The 17870-nt window shown below is 41.7% G+C and overlaps 1 protein-coding gene across 4 annotated transcripts in view; it reads left to right on the forward strand.

The window, feature by feature from the left end:
• Positions 1-17870, forward strand: part of LOC132124047 (E3 ubiquitin-protein ligase HECW1) — a 62669-nt gene that overhangs the window by 4527 nt on the left and 40272 nt on the right. For 3 of the 4 annotated variants that reach the window (XM_059534802.1, XM_059534804.1, XM_059534803.1), the window contains exons 3-5: positions 2261-2525; positions 3720-3827; positions 5569-5663. In XM_059534802.1, coding sequence (XP_059390785.1) covers positions 2261-2525; positions 3720-3827; positions 5569-5663 — 468 coding nt within the window. Of the gene's footprint in view, positions 1-2260; positions 2526-3719; positions 3828-5568; positions 5664-6842; positions 7030-17870 lie in introns of those variants that run through there. The other variant, XM_059534805.1, reaches the window with a different exon arrangement.

Here is a 17870-nt window from a genome sequence, read left to right on the forward strand (position 1 = left end):
TCATGTTCAGAATAAAAAAAACTAGTGAATTTTTCACATTGCTGTGGTTCGTCAACAGGCGCACATATTCAAGTTCAGTTCAGTCCCAGAAGTGTGTCAGATATTGGGAAAAGTCAAAGTGAAGGGAAAGTTTTGAAAGCTTGCCTCAGAGGAGATAAGTGTTGTGTCTTCTTGCTTTCTCTGACACTTTCTATCTCTGTTTACGGTGGAGCAGCTCCCAGAGGCTTCACTATTTTAAGGTCTGTGTGTGTGAGCTCTTGGCAGGCGTTCAGAGATATGTTGACAGTTTTGTAGTATTACATCACACCTTTCTGATAAAGCTGAATTCTTTAGGGCATAGTGATGTTGGGCTTGTGTGTTGAAGTCAAAGATGGTTGATGATCGTGTGTATAAAACTCTAAACAGGCTTTCTGCAGGAATTAAAAAGTCTTAATTCACCCTTTCACAAATTAAGGCCTAAAACGGTCTTAAAGATGGGATTAAATGCTTGCATGCATTGCTGAAATGAATCTCGTCCTCAGTATTTCTGTTTTGTTTTCTATTACAAATATCTAAATAAGATTAAACCAAGATACATTTACTCAAGATGCTTATTAAAGCTCAGTTGTTTTCTGAAAAATGGATAAAATGAAGTGAGTTTATGCTTACAACAAGAACAGATATCTGTCAATGAGTTATGAAAATGTGATTTCCCTTTGAATTCACTTTTCTTTTTTCTTTTTGAACCCATTGACAGATAATTGTTCTGGTTTCATTTTTTTTTATCAATTTCTCATAAAACAAGACTTCTTATGTCATTTTGCTTCTCAGGAAAATGTATCTTGATTTATGAATCCTTAGACATTTGCTCTGGAAAACAAGACAAAAGTATTAAGGAAGAGCAGCACTTTTTTTAAGTTTGAACAGAAGGAACAGTCCATGTTATTGTTCTTTAATTGATCTTAATAAATGTCTTTTAATACTTACATTTTTAAAAACAAAACCTGCAGAAACCCTGTGTAAACAGATCATGAGAACCTCATTATTGTGCATGTGATGTTTAAGCTTCTTGGTAGATTTATTAATACTCTGACTGGATAATAAACCATAAACATCACAATAAAGCCATATTCATTTACATTCCAGTTAAAAGAAGTAATGAAATGCTAATTGTTTTGGGTGTTGCATGTTCCTCTTCATTCACAGCTCTCTGCATGATCTTTTCTCTTCCATCTTCTGGAAAGCACTATATTTCCTGATTAACACTCATAGATCTGTGTTACATGTCCACAAACAATGCAAATATCAATAACACATTTTAGGGCCACTTATTGTTCTGGATAGCTTGGACAGCATTAGATATATGATGTTTACCAGAATTACCATGCAGTCTACTTTTGAATAGCCCAATTATTACGATAATAACAGAAAAAAATTGGTTTATGAGTAAAGGTGTGGTCTTCAGAGTCATATCCGGTCATTTCAATAGAAATCCACCCGATTGTGAATTTTGATAGATTTTCTCATGCTGATGTTGCCAAAATTTTGTTTACGCAACTTTAAACTTTAGTTAAAATGCATTGAAATTGCATTCATTTGCAGATTCTGCATTCATTTCAGAATGGGTTTAGAGCTTGAATAAATATTTTTAGTGATATTTTCCGATGTAAATTATAAAATATTTGTCGTGCCAGTTTTTAAAATGTTTAATTTCTGCCTCACACTATATGTATACTTCAGTTTTATCATAGAAATGAAGCTATAAAAATATGGAGATAGAGTTATTATATGGGCAATTGGTAAGCTATGGCTATTTATGTTTTACATTATTTTAACTCATCAAAATGTCATTTTTATAAGTGATATGAAACTCAACTTGATTTTTTTAACCCTTTATGGGACAGAGTGACCATAATGTGGACATCAGGCATCAGGGTACATGATCTTATGCCAGTGTGAAAGATGTGATCCAAACAGCAAACAGAGATCGGGAAAAAAGCAGGGATGCTGTAATGAGCGGATCTTATACTAATGAGAAGGAATACCGGAAGTGATTTTCACTCGTGTTAAGATCCATTTGGAATTCCAAGATGAAACACAAGGTTAAAGTATTTTGACTGCTTTTGAACACTAAGACATGGTCTCCGTGCAGTGAAATTGCTTCTGAATTTGTGTCAAGTTTTTCAAATCAAATATACATAGCAGCAGCAGTTAGACCGCTTCACTTGATTTCTGATAGTGAGGATGCATGTGACTGTGTGTGTGGCGTTATCTTCTGCAGAACCTGTACCAGAGCAGGTTTCTGGGTCTGGCGGCCATGGCCTCGCCGTCACGGAGCTCTCAGAGCCAGCGTCGGTGTAAGAGCGAGACACGCTTCAGCTCGCCTCGATCCACCAGCGACACGGATCTGGTGTCCTTACAGAGCCGCTCCACGCTGACCGTCAGCACCTCGCTCTACTGCATCGGCCAATCAGAAGACATGCTCATCTGCTGGGACATCAGAGAGGAAGTGGACGCCGGAGACTGGATCGGCATGTACCTCATCGGTGAGAAGATGACATTTGACTTCATTCATAGTCAACAGATATGGGTTTCTCACTGGACGGTATTAGATCCTGGGTTTTGATTGGTTGATCAATGCACGATGTAATGCCAGTATTAATAATTCATATTTTTTAAATGTTTTAAACTTTCTGCTCACCAAGGCTGCATTTATTTGATCAAAAATACTGTAGAAAATGTTAATTATTCCAGTGTAAAACATCTGTGTTCTGTGTGAATCTGTGTTAAAGTGTAATGTATTTCTGTGATGCTCCGCTGTATTTTCAGCATCATTCCTCCAGTCTTCAGTGTCACATGATCTTCAGAAATCATGAAAATATGATGATTAACTGCTCGAGAAACATTTCTGATTATTATCAATGTTGAACACAGTTAATAATTTGGAAACCATTATATATTACAAAAGTTTGGGTGTAAGTAAGATTAAAAAAATGTAAATAAATAAACACTTTTATTCAGAAAAGACACATAAAATTTATCAAAAGTGACAATAAAGACATTCATAATGTTTCTGTTTCAAATAAATGCTGTTCTTCAGAACTTTATATTCATCAAATAATCAATTATTAATAATTTTGCACTAATAATAATTGATAATTGAGCAGCAACTCAGCATCATAGTATTAATTACATTTAAAAATATATTAAAACATTTATTTTAACTTTTAATATTTCACAAGTTTTATTTATATTAATTATTTTATTATATTATTATTATTATTATTAATAATAATAATATTGTTTTAATATAATAACACTTCTTTTTTCATTGCGTGTGGTCTCAATACCCATTTATGGCCATGTTTACACACATATGATATAAAACAGTATATCAAATAATTCTGTAATATCTTTCATAACGTAGTTGAGAATATCTTTATGCAAAGTTTTCTTTAAATAAATAGTCTGTCATCTAAAAACTGATAGTGTTTTTTTTCATTTGCTTTATAACTCTTAATAACAGAGGACACACACACACACACATATATATATATATATATATATATATATATATATTATTCTTAAAAATTGTTCTCCAAACAATGCATTGACATAATAAGATAATGTCCTAACAACCTTTGTAATATATTTGTTCTTGAAATAGATGCAGATTAGGAGAAAACCACTACCTATCTTTGTCTGTAGTTTAGCATCATCTCTTTCTTTGTCTTTTACAGACGAGGTTCTGTCAGAAAACTTTCTGGACTATAAGAGTCGTGGTGTGAGCGGCTCCCACAAAGGCCAGATCGTGTGGAGAATCGATGCCAGCTTGTACTTCATGGAGGGTCAGTATTCCTCTTCCTGTTTCATCCTGTCTTTTTGTCTCTTTCTTCCATTAGTGCATTTTTACAGAGTCGCCTCAGGGTTCGGGTTTGACATATTCCTCTGCAAATCACTGATGTTGCCAAAAAAGCAATCAAGTCCGCAAGCAGTCGGGAGTCCGATGGACTTCATCATCTTCACACCGTCGCTGTATTTCTGCAGTCGGCCTGTTCTCTGAAGTTGCTGTGCGAGGATATTTCTCACCGTCTGCACATTTTCATTTCATCTTCATCTTTCTGTCTTCATCTTGATCCTTCATGCTGGTTGGCGTGATTATATAAATGTTCAGCTCGTGAAGCTGCCTTTATATCCTCCATGACGGTCTCCTCCGTCTCATTAGGTGTTTTCTCCGGCGCAGCTGATGCGCTAGAGACATACTGTTCACTTAAAACCTTAGAACTGAATTCCTAACAAAAATGTGATGAATCTAGTGTTTATATGAAGTCTGGATGAGATGAAAGACACAGTTATCATATAAATCAATCACATTTACATAATACATCATACACTTGGCAAATTCAGAGCAACTACAGTAATATGTTGAATCTAATCTGATTCCTCTCTGGTGGATGAGGTGAAATTCAGTTAAACAAGTACACACACACACTCTCTTACACACACACATCCATTAACACACACACACACACACACACACCTCTGAATTCCTCTGACATCACATCGCTCTTTATACTGTACATGACAATAGCAGATGTAGCATATCTAATGCATTGTGTTTTGCCAGCATATGCCACACACACTCGCAGAAATGCTTTGAGAAATGAAATTGAAATCTGAAACGCACTCGAGGAGACGTCTCATGAAAATCTGTTGGCTTTGACATTGACTTTAACAGCTGTCAGCTTTCATTGCACCGATCTGAGTACGATATTCATCCAAACTTTTCAATTGTTGCTTGGATTATTTGGACATGTACCATTTTATACCATGGAGTTCTTTGAAGCATTTTGGAGTACCATTGAAATACCATGATACAGTATATAAATATAATAATGGTACACAAGTGTTCAAAACTCTCTTCTGCTCACCAAAGATGCATTTATTTGATCAAAAATACAGTGAAAACAGTGAAATATTATTATAATGTAAAATACCTGTTTTCTGTGTGAATCTGTGTTAAAGTGTAATGTATTTCTGTGATGCTCCGCTGTATTTTCAGCATCATTTCTCCAGGCTTCAGTGTCACGTGATCTTCAGAAATCAGAATAATATGATGATTCACTGCTCGAGAAACATTTCTGATTATTATCAGTGTTGAACACAGTTGTGCTGCTCAATATTTTTCAGTTTATTTTTCAGGATTTTTTTTTTCAGTTTATTTTTCACAGATCATTATTTGAAATATAAATATTTTGTTTATCCTTTTCCATTTCTCACAAAAAAAGTGTGTGACTTGTTGAAGACCAAAATCACTCTAGATATCTTATCAGTTATGTCCTATAGCAGCACCTTAACATCCACTCTCTGCACACCTCTACTGAAGAAAATGTATTTATTCATCAATGTTATATGTTATTTTGTAATTGTAATAATGGGTAATTGGTGTGATTATGTATTTAATCAAACAACACCAACTTCTGAGTTTGAGAGAGAGGAGATTTCGTCCTCAGTTGTGGATCAGCGTGTAAGTCGACGATGTCTTGACCTTCATGTCCTTCTGTTCCTCTGTTTCTCTCTCTCGTGCAGCTGAGACCAAGGTTTGTTTCAGATATTATCATGGTTTGAGTGGAGCGCTTAGAGCCACGACGCCGAGCGTGACGGTGCGAAACCCCTCTGCCAATGTGAGTAAACACACACACACATACACACACACACACACACCCTTGGTTTTGGTGTTTGAGGTTAAATCTGTTGTGACACATAAGGTCACGTGATCAGGGAAGATGCCCATGTAAACTCAGCATTAAACGAACCCCTCCAGCATGTCTGATGTCCCAGTGATGATGAACTGGCTCCAGACGAGCTTGTGACGCTGAAATACTAGAGAGGGCAGAGGTCACCAACAAGATCTGGACTGGTGCTTTTAACTATGGAATTGTTTTATGGTTGGCTATAGATGTTAGTGATATAACAGTTTGCATTATTTAGTGCATTATCATGACATTTGGCTGAATTGAGCTCTTAAAATGAGATTAGTCAGTTTTACGAGTTAGATCTGTTGGGGGGTTCAGATGAGGCTAGTTCGCTCCTGCAGCTAAATGCTAACTAAATTGGTTAAATGTTTTTTGCAAATCAACATATCTCTAATATTTCATCATACTATCGTAGATGTTTACCAGTGCCTAATTATGTTTCAAAGATCTATTAAAAGCATGAAATAGACCTCTTCATTTCCCCATGTGGCATTTATAGCTCATCTAATTGACTTGAAAAGATAGGAAGCTATGAACATAGATTGCGTATTTAGTAGAAAAAGCTGAGTAGTAGCACATGTTCACACTTGGATAAAATGCAGGGTTTTTCACTGATATCCAGTGCTCTGAAGGGACGTGACTAGGATTACTGGACGATAATAAGTGCTTTTTCTGCTCTTATCTTGCGTTCTGGTCACACAATGGTTTGTCCTTCTCTCTGCATTCAGAAATTAGATGTTGAATGGATTAAAGGTCATTCCACCCAAGTACAACAGACAAGCGTTCAAATACCTCCATATGGACGGATCGATGACAGAACGCAGATGTGATCTGGTGTGAAGATCAGCTGTTAATGATCACGACTTTCAGCATAAGCAACCCCTAAATAACCCTTTGTTAGCACTAATCCAAAGCCAGAGATTGAGTTTCCGCAGCCCCACTGCCTTTGTGCTGGCGTGGTCTCCAGAAATGCTGAGAGCCAGAAAACTTGATCTCAACACCAGTGCCCTTTCTCGGGCGAGCTGTTTAAAAATAACCTCGGCGGAAGCAGAGGCGGAAAAGCCTGGGATCGGGTACAGCGGATGGGTTTTTCAGTGGATAGCACAGAAGAGCTGCGGACGTGCTGATGGATGGCAAAGCGAGGCTGGCTCGTCTTTATGGAGGTTCTCCGTTAGCGAGGGCTCTGATTCTGAATTATCACCCGGGGCGAGCTGAGCGTGGACTCATGTCGCCCGGCCGGACGGCGAGGGGCAAGAGGGAGGACGCTCTCGCCTGGAGACCTGGCTGGGTGAAGGTAGCTGCTTTCAGCTGTTATGACAGACGCTATTCTGCTGTGATTCTGTGATTATGAATGTTCTGTTTGACACTGTGGGAAACACTTAAGACGATTACAAGTGAGATTTCTGGCTGCTGCAGTCGAGCTGTAGTCTGAGTGTTTACTTTGCATTCATTTTTGCCTCGTTTCTGTATATTTGCATATGTTCAGCAGTTTTATCCATGAATGCTTTTAATTGGTCAGCACTCCAATTTAGAGCTCTTTACACACCTGCAGCCGTTTGCAGCAAATTCTTACTGATAATACAAAAGTAATATTATAGCTTTCTATGACTTAAAGGGTTTGTTGTACACTGTATAAAAGGATCTTTAAAGTTGTAAATAAAACAAAGATTGTTGTTGCACGAAAATACTATTTTAGGCTTCAAAATGTAACATTTAATTTTGTGTAATTCTTTGTAATTAAGTGTGAAATTTACTAGTAATTTCTGAGTGAAATGTATTTTTACCGGGGTTTTTTTCTCTCAGTGTAGCTGAGCACTGATCCTTAAAATAAAAGTGTCAAATGTAAAATAAAATGTTTTTTACTTTTAACATTTCAGGTTTAAAGATTAAAACAATAGCAGTGTTATATAAGCAAGAGCAATTTCTTCATGTTTTCTTTTTATATATTTAACAATAATTTAATAATTTAGAAATTTAACATATTTAACTTTTTTAACCAACTAAAGCATTTTTCTCAGAAATAATGTCAAGAAAACATTAAGTGTTGAACAGCATGACCAGTGTAGTCTGATTCAACTAGCCACAAATAGCTCTTTTAATCATTTTAAAAAGACTTACAAAGTCAGCAGAAACGCACTGTAAATAAAACACAGCCAAATACAGAAATCCCACCTCTGTTGGGATTTTGGGGAGTTTGGGAGCAATGCAGATGTGCAGCTTCATGATTCTGAAGGTCATCTGCTCACTGACCTTTAAACGATCAGAGAGAGACCTTTTCAAGTAAGGATGTCTTCTCTCCAGAGCTGGAACAGGACGGGCAGCAGATTTATGTGCTATTGTTCACTTTGTCCTCTAGTATCGAATGACTTTGTTGATGCAGTCAGCAGAAAGATGGCGTTCCTCCGCTGGCCAGGTGGAAGCTGTCATGTCAAACTGATGCAGACGAAAAAGAGCTTTGAGTTTATGTTTGGATGAGAAAAGGGAACAGTGTAGTTCAGTCAGACGTGATGGATGGTCGAGTGCTTTCTAAATAGTTTGTTTTGTGCATAGTGCAATTTCAGAGTAATGCAATATGTGTGAGTCGAGTGAAAAGAACTCATTTGGGAGTGTGAATAAAAATAGCTTTCGTGGGCATGTTTTTTTGATTCGGTGATGCCTTTGTTTTTTAAGAGCTGTTGTGTAAGTGAATGTGTGTGTTGTAGTAGGTGATATAATTTTGTTAGCTATAATGTATTTATACTTCTCTGCCTATGAAAATTGTATATGCCTTATATGAAATATTTCATGCAAAAAGTAAAACAGTAGAACATATATATAACAAAGGTCCAACACTATCTTAATCATTTTAATTGGCATGCACCAATTTAAAAACGAGTAGTAATGAGCATCAATATTTTCATTTCAACCTTTTTCATTTCACAGTATATTTTTCTATATTTAATATAAATGTTGATGTATTGGTTATGAGTGATGGCACAATTAAATCATTGAATGTATCCACCTTATTTTGAAATGCAAAAGTAAGCTATTTTCAAGACTTCGGATTCATTAGCCATAAATAACTAGAAGAATAACAAAGTGTAATAAACAGTAAAACTATTGGTGCTTCAAACCAGTGTGTTTACTTTTACAACAATACATTAAAATAATATAGGAATTACCAGTTTGTAATATCAATCCGCTTAATATCAATCCGCTTAATAACAAGATGTACATGAAAGTGGAAGCCTTGCACATTAGGTTAGAAATGTCTGCACCACTTTTACGTTGTAAATCAGGTGTAAATGTGTGTCCCACTGCTCTCCTCTCACGTATCACACAGACATTAGCATGCATTCAGCATCCTGCAGCCTCTCTCTCTCTCTTTCAGCTGTTTTCCTATTAACTGGCTGCTTATAGCATTAGCGTCACTCTCAAGTCTAGCACACACACACACACACACAAATCACTCTCCTCTCAGTGTTTTCATGTGTTCTGATGACTGCACAGCATCACAGATTTGGTTTGCTCCTTTTACACTGGGACTGATTAATTCAGATTACGTAGCATTTATTAGATTATATTAATGTAGCACACATCATTCTATTTAATATCCAGAATTGAGTTTGTGTTGATATGTATACCATTAGTACTGAATACTTAAAAAAAGACCTAGAAAGTGTAATATCTAAATAAACTGGCAAAAATATTATTTGACATTGCAAATTAGATCAAATTATACAGACAAAACTCATTTTTATTGGTTAAATCAGGTAGAAACAGCACTTACCACTTATTACATTGAAGGCACTACCATAATTGTAATTTTGTTCACCTGTGTTTGGTTAATTATCTCATCAGTTCCTTTGTTTGCTCCCCTACAAATACTCTCAGTTTTCCCTTAGTCGGTGTCCTTTCTCATTTATGTTAAGTTGGCAAGTGGTCCATGTATTTGTTAAATTTATTAAAATACTTTTTCTTGGATCTCCATCGTGATGTCTCCTTCATACCACCAACTGTAACAGAATAACGGACCAAAGAATGATGACTGCAGTTGAGGACGCTCTGTGGGGTTTACAGCAGGGCAGATTGGAGTGATATGTGGAGGGGTTTCTCAAGCTCTCTGTCGGGTGAGCTGGCATGATGCCGCTCTAGTCGCATGCTTCCTGTTGGGGTTAGATAGGGGTGGGCGATATATCGTTTAGATGATAATATCCAAATTGTTGTCTGGATGATACGCAAAATTGGGATATTGAGTATTTCATAATTTGTACAATCCGACCTCCCAAACATGAAAAGAGCTGAAGGAAGTTAAAGAGAAAACAAATAACGCACACCATAACCTTCTAAACAATTATATGTAGCAATTTTAATAATGTAGGGGTTTGTTTGACTGTATTTTGTTTTTTTTGTTTTTTTGTACAAAATCACGATCATTCCTCAATGAGTAAGCTGCTACTAATTTGCAATACAACTACGGAGTTCTTACCTGTGTGTTATGACGTTTCTTAGTTGAAGCAACAATCCAAAAACGTAAAGCTGATGTACGATTAATAAAATAGCTGCTAGAAAAGGCAAAATATGCATTGTTTGTGGAAAACTGAAGTCTGAAGTTAAAAAGTTTTTCTTAAATGTCTGTGGCGTCCTCAAGTGGTGAACTTCATGAATGCATCATTAGAACATTGCGTTGTATAATGATGAGTCCAAAAGATGCAATACATTTTTCCCGAGAGATCCACCGGAATAGCCTCCGAACACGAAAAGGGCTTTTTTTAAACTTCTAGAAACAACTTTTTTGTTAGTACAAACTAAAACATTTTTATTAATACGGTGAACTGCCCATAATGCCTCAGTGCCCCTGACATCTTACGTCATTACAGTGTGCCGTGCCTATGTTACTCAGTCACTTGTTATCTAGTTTCGAGCGCAACAACACAAAAATGAGCGAAGAAAGTGAAAATACACAGTCATCCTTAAAACCATTGCCAGAAGAGCTAACAGCGAGACATGGGTCAGCTTCTTTAGCCTGGAGATGGTTTGGTTTTGACAAAAAAGACGAGCAACAAAAGTCGCCCATCTGTAGAATTTGTCGCATGCAGAGCGCCGTATAGCAGAGCGCCACAACCAACCTCTTCCATCATCTCCGTCCGTACAACGCACAAAACACAGTTTGAAGAGTATAAAAGGCTTCATGCTGAACAAAACAACACTGCTGCTACAAACACGGTACAAAAAAAAAAAGAACAGACACAACAGACCTTGGCAGAAACATTCACAAAGAAAACACCATATGACAAAAAAAGTGAAAAGTGGAAAACGATTACAAACTCTTTAACAAGTTTTATTGCAAAGGTCCATGTTGCCAATTCAATCAGTCGAGAAGGATGGGTTTCAAGAAATGTTACAGACTTTAGATCCCAGATATAATCTGCCTTCAAGGAGATATTTCAGTGAAACAGCTCTACCAAAACCATTCAAGACAAACGCTGTCCCATAAATTGCAGAAGGTCACCTATTATGCCACAACCTCTGATCTGTGGTCCAGCAGAACCTCGGAGCCGTACTGCAGAGCAGTGTCTGTTATTTATTTTGTTCCTCTTGTCTTTTTTTATCCTCATCTTTTATATTAATATAATGTACAAAAATGTTATAATGTTGTGTTCTAATGTTTACATTTTGCAAAACACAACTTTTTTTAATGAGGTAGTCACATTGTTGTTAGTCTGTTTGCAAAGCACAAAGTTAATTTATTACGAACATATATTGTACTGAAAAAGCACTGTTCTTGTATTAAAATAAATATTTAGTACAGTAACATTCATGGTTCATGTTTAAATAAATAATGTCTCATATCTTTATGTACTAGTAATTCCATACAATAATAGGTAAAATGCAGCAATATAAAAGACCAACTGGACCTTCTTTGCCAGTTTGTACACATTTCTTTAAAGGATTGCAAAATTATCGTCTGAATATCGATATCGAGATATTGAAAAGAAATATCGAGATATACATTTTTGTCAATATCCCCCACCCCTAGGGTTAGATGATTTGAGTTGATTAATCTCATACTGTTCTTAAATGGTTCTGATTTTGAGGTTAAGGAAGAAAAAAAGACTTCCCTAGCCTCATCATCCAACTCCCGCAGGAATGTATTCTAGTGTGTCTCTCAGCAATAATGAACATGGTGCAATCCCTAGGTTTCTCGGTACCCTTCCTCATCCCAGAACCCACTCTAGAGCACTCCTCCATCTCCTTCGTCTCCTCCACCTCCGCTGGTCCCGTCCAGCCCTCCTTCATCTCCTTCACCTCTGCTGGTCCCGTCCAGCCCTTCTTCGTCTCCTTCACCTCGGCTGGTCCCATCCAGCCCTCCTTCGTCTCCTTCACCTCCGCTGGTCCCGTCCAGGCCTCCATCTCCTTCGTCTCCCTGGTCCTGTCCAGGCCTCCATCTCCTTCGTCTCCCTGGTCCTGTACAGCCCTCCTTCATCTCCACTGGTCCTGTCCAGCCCTCCTTCGTCTCCTTCACCTCCGCTGGTCCCGTCCAGGACTCCTTCATCTCCTTCGTCTCCGCTGGTCCCGTACAGCCCTCCTTCGTCTCCGCTGGTCCCGTACAGCTCTCCTTCGTCTCCTTCGTCTCCTTCGTCTCCGCTGGCCCCATCCAGTCCTCCTTCATCTCCTTCGTCTCCGCTCATCCTGTCCAGACCTCCTTCATCTCCGATGGTCCCGTCCAGCCCTCCTTTGTCTCCTTCACCTCCGCTGGTCCTGTCAAGTCCAGCACTCCTTTGTCTCCTTCACCTCCGCTGGTCCCGTCCAGTCCAGTCCTCCTTCATCTCCTTCACCTCCACTGGTCCCTTCCAGCCCTACTACACTTCCTTCGTCTCCTTAACCTCTGCTGGTCCATTCCAGTCCTCCTTTGCCTCCTTTGTCTCCGCTGGTACCTTCCAGTCCAGTCTTCCTTTGTATCCTTCACCTCCACTGTTCCCGTCCAGTCCAGTCCTCTTTCTTCTCCTTCACCTCCACTGGTAACGTCCAGCTCTCTTTTGTCTCCTTCGTCTCCACTTGTCCCGTCCAGCCCTCCTTCGTCTCCTTCACCTCAACTGGTCCCGTCCAGTCTTCGTTCGTCTCCTTCACCTCCACTGGTCCCGTCCAGCCCTCCTTCACCTCCTTCATCTCCTTCACCTCCACTGGTCCCGTCCAGCCCTCCTTCGTCTCCTTCACCTCTGCTGGTCTCGTCAAGCCCTCCTTCGTCTCCTTAATCTCCACTGGTCCTGTCAAGCCCTCCTTCGTCTACTTCGTCTCCGCTGGTCCTGTCCAGCCCTCCTTCGTCTCCTTCACCTCTGCTGGTCTCGTCCAGCCCTCCTTCGTCTCCTTAATCTCCACTGGTCCTGTCCAGCCCTCCTTCGTCTCCTTCGTCTCCGCTGGTCCCGTCCAGCCCTCCTTCGTCTCCTTCATCTCCGCTGTCCCGTCCAGCCCTCCTTCGTCTCCTTCATCTCCGCTGGTCCCGTACAGCCCTCCTTCGTCTCCGCTGGTCCCATCCAGTCCTTCTTCATCTCCTTCATCTCCGCTCATCCTGTCCAGACCTCCTTTACCTCCGATGGTCCCGTCCAGCCCTCTTTCGTCTCCTTCACCTCCGCTGGTTCCGTCCACTCCAGTCCTCCTTCGTCTCCTTCACCTCCACTGGTCCCGTCCAGCCCTACTACGCCTCCTTCGTCTCCTTCACTTCCACTGGTCACGTCCAGCCCTCCTTCGTCTCCTTCACCTCTGGTGGTCCCATCCATCCCTCCTTCACCTCCTTTGTCTCCTTCACCTCTGCTGGTCCAGTCCTCCTTTGCCTCCTTTGTCTCCGCTGGTCTCTTCCAGTCCAGTCTTCCTTCGTATCCTTCACCTCCACTGGTGCCGTCCAGTCCAGTCCTCCTTCGTCTCCTTCACCTCCACTGGTAATGTCCAGCTCTCTTTTGTCTCCTTCGTCTCCGCTGGTCGCGTCCAGCCCTCCTTTATCTCCTTCACCTCCACTGGTCCCGTCCAGCCCTCCTTCGCCCCCTTCATCTCCTTCACCTTCGCCGGTCCCGTCCAGCCCTCTTTCGTCTCCTTCACCTCCACTGGTCCCGTCCAGCCCTCCTTCGCCTCCTTCATCTCCTTCACCTCCGCTGGTCCCGTCCAGCCCTGCTTCGTCTCCTTCACCTCCGCTGGTCCCGTCCAGCCCTGCTTCGTCTCCTTCACCTCTGCTGGTCTCGTCCAGCCCTCCTTTGCCTCCTTTGTCTCCTTCATCTCCACTGGTCCCGTCCAGCCCTCCTTCGCCTCCTTCATCTCCTTCACCTCCGCTGGTCCCGTCCAGCCCTGCTTCGTCTCCTTCACCTCCGCTGGTCCCGTCCAGCCCTGCTTCGTCTTCTTCATCTCCACTGGTCCCGTCCAGCCCTCTTTCGTCTCCTTCACCTCCACTGGTCCTGTCCAGTCCAGTCCTCCTTCGTCTCCTTCACCTCCACTGGTAACATCCAGCTCTCTTTTGTCTCCTTCATCTCCGCTGGTCCCGTCCAGCCCTCCTTCATCTCCTTCACCTCCGCTGGTCCCGTCCAGCCCTCCTTCGTCTCCTTCACCTCCACTGATCCCGTCCAGCCCTCCTTTGCCTCCTTCGTCTCCTTCACCTCCACTGGTCCCGTCCAGCCCTCCTTTGCCTCCTACATCTCCTTCATCTCCACTGGTCCCATCCAGCCCTCCTTAGTCTCCTTCACCTCCTCTGGTCTTGTCTAGCCCTCCTTCACTTCCTTCGTCTCCTTCACATCCACTGGTCTCATCCAGCTCTCCTTCATCTCTTTCACCTCTGCTGGTCCCGTCCAGTCCAGTCCTTCTTCGTTTCCTTCACCTCCACTGGTCCTGTCCAGCCCTCCTTCGCCTCCTTCGTCTCCTTCACCTCCGCTGGTCCCGTCCAGCCCTCCTTCATCTCCTTCACCTCCACTGGTCCCGTCCATCCCTCCTTTGCCGCCTTCGTCTCCTTCACCTCCACTGGTCCCGTCCAGCCCTCCTTTGCCTCCTTCGTCTCCTTCATCTCCACTGGTCCAATCCAGCCTTCCTTTGTCTCGTTCACCTCCACTGGTCCCGTCCAGCCCTCCGTCGCCTCCTTCATCTCCTTCACCTTCGCTGGTCCCGTCCAGCCCTCTTTTGTCTCCTTCACCTCCACTGGTCCCGTATAGCCCTCCTTTGCCTCCTTTCGTCTCCTTCACCTCCGCTGGTCCCGTCCAGCCCTCCTTCGTCTCCTTCACCACTGCTGGTCCAGCTCTCCTTCGCCTGCTGGTCCCGTCCAGTCCTCCTTCATCTCCTGAGCACCCTGTTTTAGCCACCCCCACACCTGTAGAGCACCCACCAGAGCCCTGGGATTTCTAGATTTCCCCAAGAAATGTTTTTTTTTTTTTCCATATACCCGTGGCAAAGATAAAATAAATGTCACATTTATTTATATAGGACATTTCCAGGGCCTACCAAAGTACTTCACAGTAAAATACACACAAAAAAATGTTAGTCACACACTGATACAATAAGAATAATGAAGTAACAAAATTCTAAGAATCCCTCCTTTGCCTCCTTCGTCTCCTTCACCTCCACTGGTCCCGTCCAGCCCTCCTTTGCCTCCTTCGCCTCCTTCACCTCAGCTGGTCCCGTCCAGCCCTCCTTCATCTCCTTCACCTCCACTGGTCCCGTCCATCCCTCCTTTGCCTCCTTCGTCTCCTTCACCTCCACTGGTCCCGTCCAGCCCTCCTTTGTCTCCTTCGTCTCCTTCACCTCAGCTGGTCCCGTCCAGCCCTCTTTCGTCTCCTTCACCTCCACTGTTCCTGTCCAGCCCTCCTTCGCCTCCTTCATCTCCTTCACCTCCGCTGGTCCCATCCAGCCCTCCTTCGTCTCCTTCACCTCCACTGGTCCCGTCCAGCCCTCCTTCACCTCCTTCGTCTCCTTCACCTCCACTGGTCCCGTCCAGCCCTCCTTTGCCTCCTTCGTTTCCTTCATCTCCACTGGTCCAATCCAGCCCTCCTTTGTCTCCTTCACCTCCACTGGTCCCGTCCAGCCCTCCGTCGCCTCCTTCCTCTCCTTCACCTTCGCTGGTCCTGTCCAGCCCTCCTTCGTCTCCTTCACCTCTGCTGGTTCCGTCCAGCCCTCCTTCGCCTGCTGGTCCCGTCCAGTCCTCCTTCATCTCCTGAGCACCCTGTTTTAGCCACCCCCACACCTGTAGAGTACCCACCAGAGCCCTGGGATTCCTAGATTTCCCCAAGAAATGATTTTTTTTGGGGGGGGGGTCCATATACCCGTGGCAAAGATAAAATAAATGTCACATTTATTTATATAGCACATGTCCAGGGCCAGGGCCTACCAAAGTACTTCACAGTAAAATACACACAAAAAAAATGTTAGTCACACACTGATACAATAGGAATAATGAAGTAACAAAATTCTAAGAATAAAGGTACACATAGAATACAACACATTAATCAAGGCGGCTCCCCTGTGCCAAAAGCTACTTCAAACAAATGAGTCTTCAGCAATGATTTAAAAGTGGACAGGCTACTAGCAGTCCGAACAGCTATGGGCAGTGAGTTCCAGAGAGTGGGAGCTGCCACTAAGAAGGCTCGATCACCACTGGATCTCAGTTTCGATCTAGGAACCTCCAGGACCATCAGGCTGGCTGAACGGAGGTCTCTGGAGGGCCTATGCAACCTGACAAGGTCTGTAAGGTACTCTGGGGCTAGCCCATTGAGACATTTAAAAACAAATAAAATAACCTTAAAATCAATCCGATACTTTACTGGAAGCCAGTGAAGTGATGAGAGCACTGAAGTAATGTGCTCACACTTCTTCCTGCCGCTTAAAAGACGAGCTGCTGCATTCTGTACAAGCTGCAGACGATAGAGCTCAGACTTCCCAATGCCTGTATACAAGGAGTTGCAGTGATCCAGGCGAGAGGTAATAAAAACATGAATAACTTTTTCTAGGTCAGCCTGTCTCAGATAAGGTTTGACTTTAGCTATCAGTCTAAGCTGAAAAAAGCTAGACTTAACAACAGCACTGACCTGCTTATCCAGTTTAAAAGCACTGTCAAAAACCACTCCAAGATTCCTGGCATTGGATCTTAAATGAGGTGCTAGTTGGCCAAGGGAGCTGGTAAGAACTTGAACCAACTCTGGACGATCAAACAAGAAAACCTCTGTTTTATTTAATTCCTAATTTTAATTTTAATTTCGTTCACCTGTGTTTGATTATCTCATCTGTTCCTTTGTTTGCTCCCCTACAAATACTCTTAGTTTATCCCTTAGTCGGTGTCCGTTCTCGTTTATGTTAAATTGTCAAGTGTTCCATGTATGTTGGATTTACCTTATTAAAAGACTTTTCTTAAAATACACTCTATAATTTACCATGTATTAATAAAAAATAAAAATAAAAAATTTGTTGGCAAATATATTTTACTTTTTTTAGTCATTAAAATCTTTTTTTTACATATATATGCATATGGCTCTGTGGCAGGTTTAGACTACCATAAAATCACAGAGACCATAAAGTCAATTTCACTCTGTATCTTTTGGAAGTTAAACAGAGATTTCTTAATAGAGACCTGAATGTCATAGAGACTTGTGATTGGGCTCTTTTGACACCCTAGCAACCACCTAGCAACAGTTTTAAAACAACTTAAATCTCCTTAGCAACCACATAGATACCCTGGAAACATAAATCATAAAGGTGAATCATAAAATAAAAATGTAATAATTACTAAAAACAAACAGCATCACCGTGAAACTCTAACAAACAGATTGATCTGCAGGCTGAAATAGGATTTGCTGTTTAAAACTCCACTTTTTGTGTAATAGCCCGTTCTGGATCCCAGAGTCCCGCTGAAGCACAGTTGAGTCTCCTGCAGATCTGATTAATCTGAGTAATCTGGGTAAAGCTCCGTTCAGGAGGACAGGATTTGCATCTCATTTGGGTGTGAACTGCTCCAAACACCTGCTCTGCTTTTCTGTCTGCCTGCTGTTTGTCTCTGTTCACTCTAAAGGATGTTTGTACTCATTTATAGGCAGTTTTCTGGAAGAACTGTATGTACTGTAGACGAACATTACAAAGATTGTAAAAGGTGTTTCTGCACTAAATGTGTGTTGTGTTGTGTTTTAAATCCCTTTG

The sequence above is a fragment of the Carassius carassius genome, chromosome 42 (assembly GCF_963082965.1).
Source record: "Carassius carassius chromosome 42, fCarCar2.1, whole genome shotgun sequence".
Lineage (NCBI taxonomy): Eukaryota > Metazoa > Chordata > Actinopteri > Cypriniformes > Cyprinidae > Carassius > Carassius carassius.